This window comes from Herpailurus yagouaroundi, unplaced genomic scaffold (genome assembly GCF_014898765.1).
Source record: "Herpailurus yagouaroundi ecotype Mexico unplaced genomic scaffold, PumYag 213, whole genome shotgun sequence".
NCBI lineage: Eukaryota > Metazoa > Chordata > Mammalia > Carnivora > Felidae > Herpailurus > Herpailurus yagouaroundi.
Genome location: NW_024412444.1, coordinates 15,950,278 through 15,965,655, shown reverse-complemented (window position 1 = coordinate 15,965,655; position 15,378 = coordinate 15,950,278). Strand labels below are relative to the sequence as shown.

General features: G+C 53.8%; 1 protein-coding gene across 3 annotated transcripts in view; it reads right to left on the bottom strand.

The window, feature by feature from the left end:
* The window catches only part of POC1A (POC1 centriolar protein A), a 93,501-nt gene that overhangs the window by 50,126 nt on the left and 27,997 nt on the right, over positions 1 to 15,378 (bottom strand). For all 3 annotated transcript variants that reach the window (XM_040454914.1, XM_040454912.1, XM_040454913.1), the window contains exon 7: positions 8,877 to 9,010. In XM_040454914.1, the coding sequence (XP_040310848.1) occupies positions 8,877 to 9,010 (134 nt within the window). The remainder of the gene's footprint in view (positions 1 to 8,876; positions 9,011 to 15,378) is intronic.

Genomic DNA, 15,378 nt, shown 5'->3' with positions numbered 1-15,378 from the left:
TCTTATGATGGGGAATGTCAATTACACCAGGGAGTGTGAAATGCCAGGTGCAAGGCATCGTGAGCCACAAGTGCAGGGCCGAGTGCGGGAGGGAGCAGATCACGCGTCACCCTAATACTCTTCCGGGTGAACAATCCCCAAGGGTTAACACAGTGGGGTGCGGGATGGAAATTTCAGGTGACTTTCACTTGATTCTTGGAAATCTTTGTTAATTCCTCATACTTCGAACTCTTAAACAGTGAGTATATGGTATTGCTATGTTAATATAAAAACAAAACAACAAAGCTATTTTCATTTTGAGGAAAAACAAAAAAGGAAGAGAGAAAAGAGAAGGAAACCAGGACACGCAGTGTCAACAGAGACAGGCTCTTTGCCTGTCCAGAGCTCACTGAGGAATAGCGGGTTTCCAAGAAGTCAGAGCAACTAAGGAACCAAACAAATATTCATCAGCCAGTCTCCTTTCCTGTTGTCACTCAGCCACCAGATGCCAAGTTGCCGACAAGATTCTGAAGGCCAAGGGCGCCTGGGTGGCTCATTCAGTTAAGTGTCTGACTCTTGATTGTGGTTCAGGTCATGATCTCACGGTACGTGGGATCTAGCCCCATGTCAGGTTCTGTGTCTTTCACTTTCTCTCTCCCCTTCTCAAAATAAGTAAACTTAAAAAACTTGCTGGAGGACAAGCAGTGGCAGCACCACTGAAGAAGGCAGCCGGTAGCCTGTGGCGTGGTGGGGGGCTGGGACCAGAAAGCAGAGGCTAGCACTTTCCCCGGAGTCCAAATGCCAGGAAACTCTCTGGGGATGATGCCAGCAACATATAAGCAGTAAGGGGAATCTTGGGGGTGAGACCCACGGTCTTCCCCAGCAGTGCCCATTTACCCAGAGGATTGCTCAGCTCCCACACCAGGTACCTTGGTGTTCCTGGAAAGAGCAACATTCCACAAACGCTCTTGCCTGTCTGTCTGTGGCCCACAAAAACAGCCCCGGGGAGCAGGTGGCCCTAGGCTCTGCTGTGGGACAAAACCAGCAGGGACTAGAACGCAGACCGAGCTACTCCACCACTGACAAACATCATCCCAACCCTTCGGCACCCAGACAACCCCGGCCCCCACCAACCTCGCCAGGGCCCCTCCTCCTGCCCTCACTGGTGCTCCAGCCCCACCGGCCTGCTCAGAGGTCCTCACTTTGAGCTCCAGTCTTCTCTTGCTTCAGGATCTTTCTGTGACCTCTGGCATTGAGCTCTTAATTCAGTTATTTCTAATCTCTCTCCATTTTAAATAAACTCCTTTAAGGCTACACATTTGCCTCTGATTACCACCCTAGATACATCCTCAAAGTTTCCAATATGCAATATTCTCACTGGTGGCCACCTCCAAACATTTAGTTTCCACAGCGATTTACTCTTTAGCCCAGCAGTTACATTTTGGAGTGCATTGTAGCTTCCAAACCATGGGGGCTTGACGGGCGCTTTTGTCACAGACACTGATCCAATGTGATACACGTTGAGAACATTCTGCCTTCAAGGTGGCTTATTCTTATTGGTTAATCAGTTACTCTCAATGCATTAGTTCACCAGCTCAGGGCAGGAATGTTGCCAAATTGTTTCTTCTCCCAGGCAAGACCCAGGGGCCTCTCCAGAGACTCCTGAGTATGACTCTGAACTCTCTGCTGAGACTTTAGCAGTGTGGTCTGAATGCCAGAGGTGTTTACCTGCCTGAGATCCTGGTCCCCTCTGGCTCCAGGCCATGTCCACAGGTAGGATGCCTCACAGGCTCAACCAGATCCTTCCCTCCCTTTCTGGATCTGGCCAGCTTTGGTGAGACCATTCATTCTGCTTGGTCGTCATGAGCACTGGATGCAGCCTGGCCTCCCACCCCACTCTCCCTCCTGATGCAGCTGCATGTGGCCCTCAAGGTTGGCTAGGCCCACACCCAGTCACTTCACCAAACACCATCTTTGCCTTGACAACCTCCAAACCAAGAGCCCCGCACAGTCTGCTTTCTTCACTCTTGAACAGCAAGGTGTTAATCAAGAAACTTGAAAAAAAAAAAAAAAAAAAGAAATGGGCAAAACAAAGGAGCCCATGGTGTTTAGCTCCCATAGCTTCTGGGTGACTTTCCCTTTAGGGCCCCTATAGCTGGTCCAGACCCCTCTGCTCTCCTCACTCCCTTCCACCGGACTCCCTGAGGCCCCTGTGCACCTGAACTCTGACCACTGTGTCCACAACAGCTATGCTGGCAAAGACCCAGCCAGGTACCCCATCCACCACCACCTCACGAGGCTTTTGTAATGTTTTTCACTGGCTACCAGCCAACAAATAGTAATGTCACAACACATGCCTGGTGTCAGAAGTAACAGAAGAGTGACCATTAAACAAAGATATGGAGACCAAGGAGGCATAAGCAGCCTCTGGTGTGGGAGCCCTGGTCTCTGATTCCCCAGGCTGCTTCTTCCACAAGCCCCACACCAGGGAGGCTCCTGCACTCATTCACCAGCATCTTGCTGTGGGCTGGCTCCTGTGTCTGAGTAGTGGCCCCATGGACTAGGAGTGGCCTCTGGGAAGAGCTGGTGCCCAGAAATGCTGAGGCTCTCTCCTGACCTTGGCCAAGGACACCTCCTCCCAATCCTCAACACTGGGCTGCTGGCAGGGGACAGAAGGCCAGACAGGCCTCTTGGTTTACTCAGGTTGGAGTACATGAGCTGTTCTCCCTCGTGATGTCCCCTCACCTCTCCCAGGAGGTGCCCAACCATCCAAACCAGGTCTGAGCTTCCCAAGCATAAACCTAATTTTCCAAAATGAAATGACTACACAAGGGGCCACAGAGTGCCGGAAGAAACAAGGTGGCAGGGCGGGTGGGGGGGGGGGGGGGGGAAGCACGTTCAGAGAGCCTCCTTCTACCTGGAGCCACCTAGGGGCAGCCCATGCATCCCAGGCCACTCTGTCACACTGCCGCCTCTCCTCCTTGACCATGTGTACCCCTTTACTGCCACTTGCCCAGCCCCAGCCTAGGCTCTGGCATGACACAAGCTCCCAGGGACGTGGGTGGATCCCGTGCCCTGAGCCTGTGATTTCACAGTAAACAAGCCTAGGAGCACAGCCCTAGGTGCAGACAGCAGCACCAGTTCTGGGTTCTAGGCCCTTAGTTGGATGGCTGCTCACCTGCACCATGAGCCAGCTGGGGTGCGTGGAACCACATGCCCAGTGATTCCCGTGCAGCTCAGTCACTCCACAGCAACATGAACGCCAACTGCATAGCCATAAACACCAGATTTAACTCCCACCCACGTCCCGCCCACCATCCTCTCCCAAATAGCTCTGGGGAGTTAAACCAAATGAGCATGGCTCAAGATTATGTTTCAGAAAATACAGAAAAATAAATCTGTATTTCTAGCACACTGCCCCCACACTTGCCACCCAGAGCTATGGGGGCCTCGCTCAGGGCACAAGGTTTCAAACAATAGCTGTACTTGCTGGGGAAGTCCTTCCTTCTTCTGCTCTTCCCTGCTGCAAGGTGAGGGGTGGGACAGGATGAAGAGGCCCCTGTGTGCCCTGACACCCCTAAGTCTATACTGGATTCAGCAAGCAGCAGGGGCTCCTTAAAGCATAAGAGACTCTTAAAAAATGAGAACAAACTGAGGGCTGATGGGGGGTGGGAGGGAGGGGGAGGGTGGGTGGTGGGTATTGAAGAGGGCATCTTTTGGGATGAGCACTGGGAGTTGTATAGAAACCAATTTGACAATACATTTCATATATTTAAAAAATAAAAAAAAGAAGCAGGGGCTCCTTTTCCTCTTGCTTAAGTGTCAAAGCTGTGGCAGATTCCCAGGGCAAGACCTTCCAGAGCCCCAGAGAGGGCACTGGCACCTCTGCCAGGCCACTGCCAACAGATACCTGGCCTGTCCTCCAGGAATTGGGCCGTAGAATGTGGCCTGACAGGCGGGACTAATAATGGGCACTGCAAACAGACCTGTGGACCAAGGCACCAGCAGGCCACACCTACTCAGAGCAACTGGTGGGGACAAGTACATTCAGAGGAGTCACCACAGGGACAGATTTCAGGAGCTGTGTGACAAAAGAGAAACCAAAGCAAGAGGATGTTCTGGGGGAGATGAGGACAAGACTAAACAAAAAGCCAGATAAACCCTTGAAACACTCTGTGGGAGAGTGGGTGGAAGGAAAACAGGCACTCCCATCCCAGCGGGGGAGGGGCTGACGGCTATGGCCCTGTGCCCATAGAAAGGGATGAAGCCATCAGAGTCCCCTACCATGGATTCACTTTCCTACTAAAGACTGACTGCCCACCCAGGGTGCCAGAACCATGCCCATAACAGAAACGTTCAATGGCCTTTTATTTATTTTTAAATGTTTATTACTCATTTTGAAAGAAAGAGAAAGTGTGTGTGAACAGGGGAGGGATAGAGACAGAGAATCCCAAGCAGGCTCCATGAAGTCACGGCAGAGCCTGACGCAGGGCTCGATCCCACGGACCATGAGATCATGACCTGAGCCAAATCGAGTTGGACACTTAACCGACTGAGCCACCCAAGCTTCCCATTCAACAGCCTTTTAAAGAGCTCTCACCTAGAGCAACAAAAGATCTTTTCCAAGAGCTGAAGTGGAAAGGGACCAACATCTGTGAGGATCTACTATGTCTGGTGCTGGGGAATGTAGACACACCCTCTCCTGTTATGAGGCAGATACAGGAGTTCTTACAAATGAGCAAAGTCTTAGCAAAGTCAAGGTCTTGCCCAATGTCCCAGGGTAAGAGGCAACGCTGGAATGGCCTGACCTTGATGCCCAAGGCCTTTCCTCTCATCTGCAGCCTCCTGAAACCCAGACTTAACTGAACAAGATGTGACAGTACTCATGGCTTTTCCAAACCAGAAACAGGTGGGTACAAGCTATTTGTTCCTGGAAATACTGGGATGTTTCCTTAAAAAGCTGGGCACCATCACTGACCAGATAAGGCTGTATGAACCCTCCTCAACCGAATGCATCCTAGCACTTGGCCTCAAAAAAAGAAGCTGGTAAAGGTGACTGGTGCAGGCTCTTTACCAGCTCAAGCCACAGAGAGAGAAATTGCTCCTGCGTTCCCAGGGACAAAGGCAGAAGAGAGGGCAATGTACCACATTCAGGCTGGCAGCGCCCTCCCTGCTCTGTCCACTCTCCACTTGGGCAGATTAGGCTGGAGGTAGACGGCTACCCAACTGCTCAGCCTCAACCCCTGCCTTGGCAAAGGGGTCAGTGTCTGCTCAGGTTGCATTTGGTAACTTGCCACCCGCTGCCTCCTCATCACTGAGGCCCATCACAGCTGAAGCAGCAGAGCTATTGAGGGGCCGGGGCCCAAGGACTTGAGCTAGCAAAGGGCTTGCTCAGCTCTTAGGCCTGCCACCCAGCAGCCAAGCACTTGAAGAGACTCACACGTGGAAGCCTCTGTAGAGCCACAAGGGCCACAGCTGCAGCCAAGGAACTATTCCCAGGGTACAGTCTGTGTGGCATCAAATACCCATGGGACAGGAGTCTCTCTGTCCCCAGCTACATCCCCTGAATGGCCCTTTGTAGCTCAGAGTCCCAAAGCCAGGACTTCAGAAGAAAAGCACCAGAATCCTCGAGGCCCACAATAAGCTTATAATTGACATCCACCTCTAACCTCACAAAGTGAGCCAGCCTCACATGGGCCAATGGGAGGTGTGACCAAGTGCATGCTAGAGAACCACCAAACTGCTGCTATGGTCAGACTCCCAGGTTGACAAGCTGCCCTCAAAGCAGTACAGAAGACCCAGGCTGCATTGGGTGATCCTGATCTTAGCTCTGGCACTTGGCAAGTGCCTCCGTCCTGGTGCCCCCATGCCTTTAAAAGACAACTAAATAGATGGGGCACCTGGGTGGCTCAGTCAGTCAAGCAGCCAACTTTGGCTTAGGTCGTGATCTCACAGTTCGTGGGTTCAAGCCCTGTCGGGCTCTGTGCTGACAGCTCAGAGCCTGGAGCCTGCTTTGGATTCTGTGTATGCCTCCCGTCTCTGCCACTCCCCTGCTCTCACTCTGTCTCTCTCTCTCTCTCTCAAAAATAAACATTAAAACACAACTAAATGGCATATCAGACTTCCAGCCTCAACCCAGATAAGAAAGCGTCAGCCCAACAGCACTGCTTCCCCTGACCCTTCTTCTCCACGCTGTTGCTCCCTCAGTGCTCCCCCACAGGAGCTGGCTCAGGCCCTGCCCTCACGCGGGACACAGGCAATTCCCTGGCACATACCCAGAGCCCCCTCCCAGCTGAGGGCTGTCTCACCCCCAGCATTGGCTTCCTGTGGCTGGCTTCTCTCAGCTGGTGTGCCACCCCCTGCCCAGCTGGCCCTGCCTTTCTCACAGGTGTGGAACTGAAAGCAGGAGGGGGGTGTGCTCCAGTTGGCCGAAAAAACTCAATAGCCTTCCCTCCCACAGCTCTCTCCGGGCCACGCCCAGGGATGGTCACAAGGAGGTCCTCCAAGTCCAAACCAAAGTTTCACTTGGTTCCCTCCTGCTGAATCAGAATGAGGTCATGTAGCAGCAAGGCTGGGACACAGCAGCCACAAGGCCTGCTGGCCTCCTCCACAGATCAGTGATCTAAAGACAAGAGTGAAATCACAACTTGACATCTAAAAGCTGTGTGTGGGGGGTGCCTGGGTAGCTCAGTGGGTTAACTGTCCAACTTCGGCTCAGGTCATGAGCTCATGGTTTGTGAGTTTGAGCCCCATGTCAGGCTCTGTGCTGACTGCTCGGAGCCTAGAGCCTGCTTCGGATTCTGTGTCTCCCTGTCTCTCTCTCTGCCTCTCCTTCGCTTGTGCTCTCTCTTTCTCTCTCTCAAAAATAAATAAACTTTAAATAGATAAGTAAAATAAAAGTGGGTGTGTGAGGCAAGTGAGTACTCAGGGTCGAACCATAGAGACATGGATACTTATCCCAGCTCTGCCACCCTAAGCTGCATGGGACCCCGACAATTCAACCCACTCTCTGGGCCTCAGTTGCCCCATCTGGATCAAAAGTACTTTCAAATCGGCCATCCTCATCTGTGGGATGGAATCCCTGGGCACTGAGGACCCAGTGGGGACCCCCGGGGCCACTCAGTCACACACTTCAAGAAGTGGCTTGTGGCAGCTGGGCCTTATGGGGGCACTTAGCCACCTCCTGGAACAGAATGTGAATGCTCAAGTCACCACACAGCCCAGGTGCAAATCTTTCTGGAAAGGTAGACCAGGGAATGGACTTCATGATCAGGGAGCCCAAGAGGACTATACATCTGCATGGGGCTATGTGAACCCAGATGTCCCTTGGCCTAGTTCCCACATTTCCAGGTTCAACAGCAGACAGGCAACTGCGCCGTCTCACTTGGTCCCTGTTTCACTTCTCCAGAAGAAGGTCAATGGGTTTCCGTTATGTGCTTGATGCTGTGCCCAAACACAGGACAGGCACTTAGACACCACATTTCTAGGGTTATCAGGCTAAGAGGTGAGTCAGCTGTTTAAAGAACCTTTACACACACACACACACACACACACACACACACACTGAAAGCCCTGGATGATCACTTGGCACACATCTGTTTGCATGTTTCTGGATATTGCTTTCTTTCTGTGGGGAGCAGGAGAGACAGCACCATTCAGGTGGTTTTCAAATACCCTCTTTGGTTATAAGATCTCAAACTGGTTACACATGAATCTGAATAACTGACTTGCCAAAGAAATAACAAAGGTGGCTCTGTAACAAGAGCAGAGGTCACCCAGCCCCGGGGCCACATATTACACCTAGATGTGCCAGTTGCTGGGAGAATGAGACATGTCCTGCACTGCAGACATGTGACATGGAGGACAAGGGGTCACCATGGGCTGAGGGCAGCAAGGAGCCTTCCAGGTCCCAAGGAAGCAGAAGACAAGGCCCATGCTCCCATGCCAAGCCACAGCCAATGGCCAATGGCCCCCGTGTGCCTGACTCCGATGGCGGTGAATCCAGAGCCCTAGCTAGACACCACACCTTGCTCCCTGCCCAAGATACACGGGCACCCCAGGGCCTCCCTCAGCCCTCAAGAGCCTGCCCCCCTGCTCACAGGTGGAGAAGGTGACAAACTGACAGCTCTGGTCTCTGCTCCCCATGTCCAACTTGGGTGTGGCAACTATGTCCCAACAGGAGACATTCTGTTCTGCCCAGCAGGAGACAGCTCAGCCATAATTGGGGGCTGGTGTGGGGGTGAGGGTGAGAGAGTGACTCCCAGACCGGCTTCTAGGAGAGCGGTAGGCAGCCCACCTCACCATGGCCCCGCGCCTGGCCACTGCCCACTGAGAGAGTCCAGGGCACCAGCTGCATTGGCGAAGGTTGCTCAGAGAGGTCCCTTGATTCAATTCCAGGAATTCCCAAACAAACACACAGGAAGATGTCCATCCTAAGCACTCGTCTCTGAGAGATACCTGTTAGTTTCTATCTCCAAAGGCATCAACATCTGCAGAACCCTCAAGAGACCCCAATGGCAATTCAGGGCATGGGGTCCAGGGCTCTACTCAACCAAGGGATGCCTGAGGTCACTCAGGGGGCAGATTCCATGTAGCTCCCTGGGATAAATGTGCCAACCATGTCTGAATGGCTCCGTCCCACTCCCAAGTTAGCTCCTGCACCCCCTTCTCAGCTGCGGTACCAGGCCCAGCACTTCTGCCGGAGCTCATGGGCCCCATGAGGGGCAAACCTGTTTCCGCCCTTCGCTCCACTGCCCAGACTGTGAGGGGACCACAGAAGCCATCCCCAATGGGCTCCACGGGAAGGCCCACCTCAGATGAACCACAGCCCTGCATGTGCCTCAAGGCGGCACCTTCGCCTCCCTCTACACCACTCAGTGCCAGGCCGATGGCCTCACCTGATGCCCGTGGAGAGTATAGAGCAGCCGGCCCTCCATGAGGTCCAGGATCTTCAGGGTCGAGTCGCTGGAGGCCGTGAGCAGGTAGTTTCCGGATGGGTGGAAGGAGAGTGCATTCACCGCTGCGCTGTGCACTAGGGAAGGGACATCTGTCAGGTACTGGCTGGGAGGCCAGGGGATACAGCTGAAGCCCAGAGATGGGCAATCGGGACCAACTGAGGCTCGGCTCCAAGGAGCTATGGGGAGCCCCACAAGGCTTTCCCAGAAGTGCAGCACAGGAACAAGAGCAGACTCATCCAGAGCTGAGAACCAACAGCGGGAGATGCAGGGCAAGCGGGCGCACAAGCGACAAGGCCGGTGGGATCAGGTGATTCCCCCACCTCTCACAGCACACAGAGTGTCGAGCTGGGGCAGAATGGAGTGCTCAAACGTAATGCTCCGTCTGTCTTTCATACTGCTACTCAGGGGGAATGAGGTGGAAAAGAAATCCCCTGAAGTCCCAATACCATGCCCCTGCCCTACAAGAGTGTGGGGCAGGCAGACAGACGGTAAGACACGCTCAGGAACTAGTCAGGCCTGGGTTCCAATCCTGGCCTCCCTGCTGGCCCACTTTATGACCTTGAGCAAGCACCCTGACACATCTAAGCCAGTTTGTTTCTCCTGCTGGATCATGGCACTCACATGTCAGGGGTGCCGTGGGGATAAGCCTGCCTATGGGGCCTCTGTACAGAGTGAGCCCTCAGATGTGCCTCTTGGCTGCCCCTGGTGTCACACGCAGTTTCTAGGTCCTGCCACTTTACCCAACACTCAAAAGCTCAATCCCATCCATGACTTTCTTTTCCCCATTGGCCTGACCCAAACCCCACTATCCGTCCCGGTGTCCCTCACTCTGCAGGATCCAGCCAGCCCAGCCCTTGACAGCTCTCCAGCCTGACAGCTCTCCAAGTATTCCCCATAGGCCCAGGAGACCCTTGCCCACCTCTTCCCCTGACCTTGAAGCTCATTACTCAGTTACCTCCTCCGAGAAGCCTCCTGGGGGCCATCCCCTTGAACTGTCCTCCTGAAGCACCACGAGTCTCCAGTGTGTGTACTCCTCACAACAGTGTTTTACATTTATGTGTAACTATTTCATTCCGGGCTGGGTCCCCCATTAGACTGTGTGCTCTGTCAGGTAGGGGCTTGACTCAGTGTCAGGCACTGAGCAGGACTCAGAAAGCAGTGGGTGAGTGGGTGAGTTGGACCCAGGCAGGCCACATGGGGACGACAACGTGAGCACCAGCTACATCGCAGCTTCTAAAGCAGCTGCTGAAGACGACCCCGGTGCCTTCATACACACTATTCAGGCCTGAGAGGGGACATCAGTGGGGATAAGATAACTGTGGCCTGCCAAATCAGAACAGCCACAAACAGGCAAATTCTAAAACCAACCCCTCATCCTGGCACTGTGAGGCTGCAAGAGCAATAAACACATCCACCGCAAAATGGCCTTCAGCAGAACCCACAGAGGAACATGGAGCCCCTCAGACACCAGCCCAGCTGATAAGCTCATATGCCTGGGGAATGTGGGTACATTTTCCCGAGCACACTAGGGGGAGACAGCCAGGGCTTTACATAACATGGCAATTTATGTCTGAACACTCTTTAAGCACCAGAACTCCAGGAGCCAGCCTGCAGAGGGGCTGATGATGTCTGGGGATGGGGAGGTCAGTGTCCTCAGTGCTTACTTAGATTTGGAGCATGGAGAACAAAAGAATACAGCCATAGATGACCCCAGCAGGAACTGAACAGGTGCAGAGTATGACTTTCACCACCCACATGTAGAGGGGCACACACATGTGCAGAGGGATGTGGACAGAAGCTCCTGGTAGGGCCCTCCTATACAGTCTTATGGGTAGGACAGAAATAAGGGAGTTTTTACTCTGCATACTTCCAGAATAATTTTTTAACCATCAGTATATAGTCACTGTAATTACACAACTGAGTGAATAATAAAAAGCAAATCCTTCCCGAGGTAACTGGGTGGCTCAGTCATTAAGCATCCGACTCTTGATTTCAGCTCAGGTTGTGATCTCACGGTTCATGGGTTCGAGTCCCACGTCAGGTCCCTCACTGACAGTGCAGAGCCTGCTTGGGATTCTCTCCCTCTCTCTCTGCCCCTCCCCACTCACATGTGCTGTCTCTCTCAAATTAAATAAACTTAAAAAAAAAAACAAACACCTGTGTGTAGTGGGGGCACCTGAGTGGCTCAGTCAGTTAAGCATCTGACTTCAGCCCAGGTCATGATCTCACGGTTCGTGGTTTTGACCCCCACATCAGGCTCTGGGCTGACAGCTCAGAGCCTGGAACCTGCTTCAGATTCTGTGTCTCCCTCTCCCTCTCCCTCTCCCTCTCCCTCTCCCTCTCCCTCTCCCTCACTCTCACCCTCTCCCTATCCCTCCCCCACATGTGTTCTCCCTCTCTGTCTCAAAAATAAACATCAAAAAACAAAACAAATCCTTCTCTCCCCTCAATAGAGAGTCCTGTCCAGGGAGGCAGAGCCCAGGCCTAGCCTGGCATCACCCTGGCAGCACTTCAGGCTGTAAGTGTACAGGCTAAGAGCTAGTGCCCTGCGCTCCTGAGGGGCCAGCTATGCTCACCAGACTGCTGGCTCACATTGGCGGAGAAGTGAGGGACGAGGAGGGCCAAAACACTGGGAGATGCTCCCAGGGGAGCCCCGCCACCCTAAGCCCTCAGTCCCACAGCAGAACAGCTACCTATGCCCCATCTTCCCTCGGGCTTCAAATGCTACTCCTGGCATGTCTGCCTCCCTGAGCCTGGAGAAGGGCACTCTATTCTCGTTTCTGCAGCCCTTGGCAGCCTGTACTGGAAAGAACGCCACCCCACCCCACCCCACCCCACCCCACCTGAGACAAAGCTGGCAGAGGAACAGCCAGGGTCAGGAGGGTGGATCGGGGGAGGGTGAGCTCAGGGAGCCCAGGGCTTCCCAGCACCACCAGGCTGGCGGGGTCAGGATGTGGATGCCATGCCAGGGCCTCCCACCTGGGCAAGTCCACCCCAGGGAAGGGAATCTCCTCCAGGGAAGGACACCAAAAGCTCTGCTCCAGTATAAATGGCAGGAATATCAAAGACCTCCTAGCTGGGGTGGAAACATCTGGAACCATTTACTCCAGAAAAGGGCTCAGACTGGGGGTGAGGATGTACCAGACGCCAGGACCTACTGCCTTTCCCTCCTTGTTCTCCTGCCTTGCCCACCAGCCCCACCAGCCTGGGGCAGCCTCTCTGGCTCTACAGAGGTGGGACAGCCATTCTAGGGAGGCCCTGTCCTAAGAATCATCCCTGTGTGACAGTCCCCCAGGTAGGCTCCCACCATAAAGTCCTGAGCAGTGACTGTGCAGGAATAATCCACTTTTCATCAAGCCCAAAACTTACAGGCCCTCTTCTTGCTTCCATGGCAGTTATCAGTGTTAACTGATGGCAGATTGCCATTTGGGCACAGCTGTGGGCTCCTGGCAAAAGAGAGACTCCAACTCAAGGTCAGAGGTACACCAACATCAAGGTTCTACAGGCCACCAGGAACCCAGAGAGGGTGGGATCGAGGCCACTGCAGACCCTGCCCTGGGAACTGGCCACAGCTTGCGGGCAGCACATGGCCTGAGGAGAGTCCCAGGTACCCACAAGCCACTCTGCCCACACAGCTCTGTTGTACAAGCCTTCGGCAAATCTGGCCTACTGCCCAGTGGGCTTCAAACTGACCGAGGAGCCCAGAGTAACCCCCAGGTACCCAAGTAGGAGGTACCTTCCTAAAGCAGGCCACACCAGACCGAGTCCCACCCCACTCTCATCACAAAGGGCTCAGCTTAACTTCACCCGGGGTGACTTCTCATAATATGCAACTGGAACTACCCGTGACTTTGGGTTTATGAGGGGCTATGGATTCATACAATGAAGTTGCTCTGATACTAGCAGGGAAGGATGTTCAAAACCCTCCTCTTTGTGACTGTCACATAAATGCTCACTTAGGGATGGTGGGAAAGAGCCAATGAGTTGGCCAGATCAGGTGGGACAGTGCACTGCCTCCTGACCAACTGTTTCAGTCTCAAAAACCAAGCAAAGGGTACAGGCCTGCCCCACCAGCTGCACAGCTGCCTTAAAATCCTCCGTGACTGTAGCTGGGGTGGGACAGAGGGGTGTGTTAAGAACCAATGGAGGGGCTGCCTGAGTGGCTCAGTCGGTTAAGCAACTGACTTCGGCTCAGGTCATGATCTCACTGTTTGTGAGTTCAAGCCCTGCGTCGGGCTCTGTGCTGACAGCTCAGAGCCTGGAGCCTGCTTCAGATTCTGTGTCTCCCTCTCTCTCTGCCCTCTCCCACTCCTGCTCTCCTTCTCTCAAAAAAAATTAATTAATTAAAAAAAAAAAAAAAAGAACTGATGGACAGAGAACCTGGGACTCTGAGCTCTAATTGGAATTTCTGGAGAGGGCCAAGCCAAGGCTTCCCAGAGGCCTCAGGAAGTAAATGACTAGAATCAACACAGTGTAAGAATCCAGCAAGGAGTGGTGGACAGAACGTCAGACTCGGAGGCCTTGAACTGGGAGGCTCAGATTCCCAGCTTCCCAGCTGTGTGACCGTGGGCAAGCCTCAAACTCCCCATCTGTGAAATGGGGAGCAGCCCCTGACATCCACCCAGGACCTGCACGTGCCTGTAAACCGCAAACCACATTACGGGTTCCAGATGGGGGCTGCTGCTCAGATGTTTAAACAGCCTTGATGTGGGCTCAGAGCATATGGAGCCTAACCCACCTCCATGGGGACTGGTGCTCCAGGGCTCTAACAGCCCCACTGTCTCCTTGCTGAATTGGGAAACCAGAACTGCTCCCCACAGTGACAGGCCAGAGCCAAGAAATTCCTTGCCTGAGAAAAACGGTGCCAGCTACCTGCTGTTGCCTAAAGCGACTCCCAACAACCTAACATGGGACAGGAAGTGTCCTCCATAAAGCACAACCATGCAGCAGCTGGACACGGGCAGGCTAGGATTGCTGACCACACACTACAGTAGCATGAATCGAAGTGTCTCAGAAAAGCCCGACAGCCTCATGTGCCCAAAGCCCACTCAGGAGTGCCTGGTTCTCACCCAGAGTCCCCAAGTGTCACAGTGTCCCTAAGAACTCTCCTCTGGGTTTCCCAGGGATTGGAGACAGAAAGTAGCTCAGGTGTCTGCTGTCAAAGGGTCAGAAGTCCTTCTTGGGGAATCAGCCTCCAAATAGATGTCCCTGCACCTCCAAGGGTGGGGGAGCAGCTGCTACTAAGGGGCTAGGGAGAGTCTCTCAGGTAGAGGTTCAGCCATGGAGCTCTTAAGGGAGCCACCAGCCAGGAGCAGACCTAGCCAAGTCACTCTGGCAGCACAGAGGGTGAGGGGCATGTCCCCCAAGCAATGTGCTCGGATCCACCTGGCTCTTCTTGAGCCCCAGAGGGTGAGTCTAGAGGTAGTGGGAAGAGTTTGCGGCACCGTGAATACCCACCATGTACCATGCACCATGCACTGGGCAGGAAGCTGAGGAAACCCAGTTGTTGATGGGGTACTCCAAGCCACCCGAGGTCTCTGATCTATATCGGGGTGGCTTAGGAATGAGACACTGAGTAGCTCTGTCACAGAGGAAAGAATAAGAACAAAAACTCACTGAAATCTCTCTGCAGAGCCTGTCAACCTCATGTGTCCCAGGTCCCCTCAGGACTTGGCTCCTGATGCTACCTGAGCCCTCCCACTACCTCCTCAGCCCTGCCAGTCACGGACTCCCACCCCCACCCACTGCCAAGCCTGCTCCCTCAAAAACCCCAGGGACCTCTCTCCAGCACCTGCCACCCCCCTCAACTGCTCTGCATCACTCCACCTCCTGACCACCCTCTTTGGGAGACTCTGCCCTCCTCCGTACCCCTGGTTCTGCCCCCCTCAGCCCTCCCATGATGGGAGAGGGGGCTCCCACCCCTCACACTGACTGCTTTGTGGACCTTTCCTTTCATGGCTCCTCAATCGCAGGGACCCAGGATATGGCCTGAGCCCTTCACAAGCCGCAGGAATGGCCCCTTGCCCACAGCATCAACTTCTGACTCTACTCAATCTCCAAAACCCATCCCCTGGGCCTGACTCCTGCCCTACTTGAATGCCCAGCCCTCACCCAGACACACCGGCTTCCCACTCCCATAGGCTCTCAGCACTGCTGTCCTCTCAGACATACCTTCACTCTGCAAACCATGGGACAGTCCCACCACTGCCACTGCATCTTTGGGACCATGATCCAGAGTACGGCATTCAAGGTCCTCCCCAATGGGTACTTGCTGGTGCATGCCACAAACACCAACCAGGCCCAGGCTCCTGATCCATCAGAGGTGAGGCTGGACCCTCCCAGGGTCACCTAGAGATCCTCTCCCTGCAGTGTCAAGACTTATGTAGTACAAAATAATAAGTAATAATAAAAGTCTTATGTGGTACAAGCCATATTTCCAGCA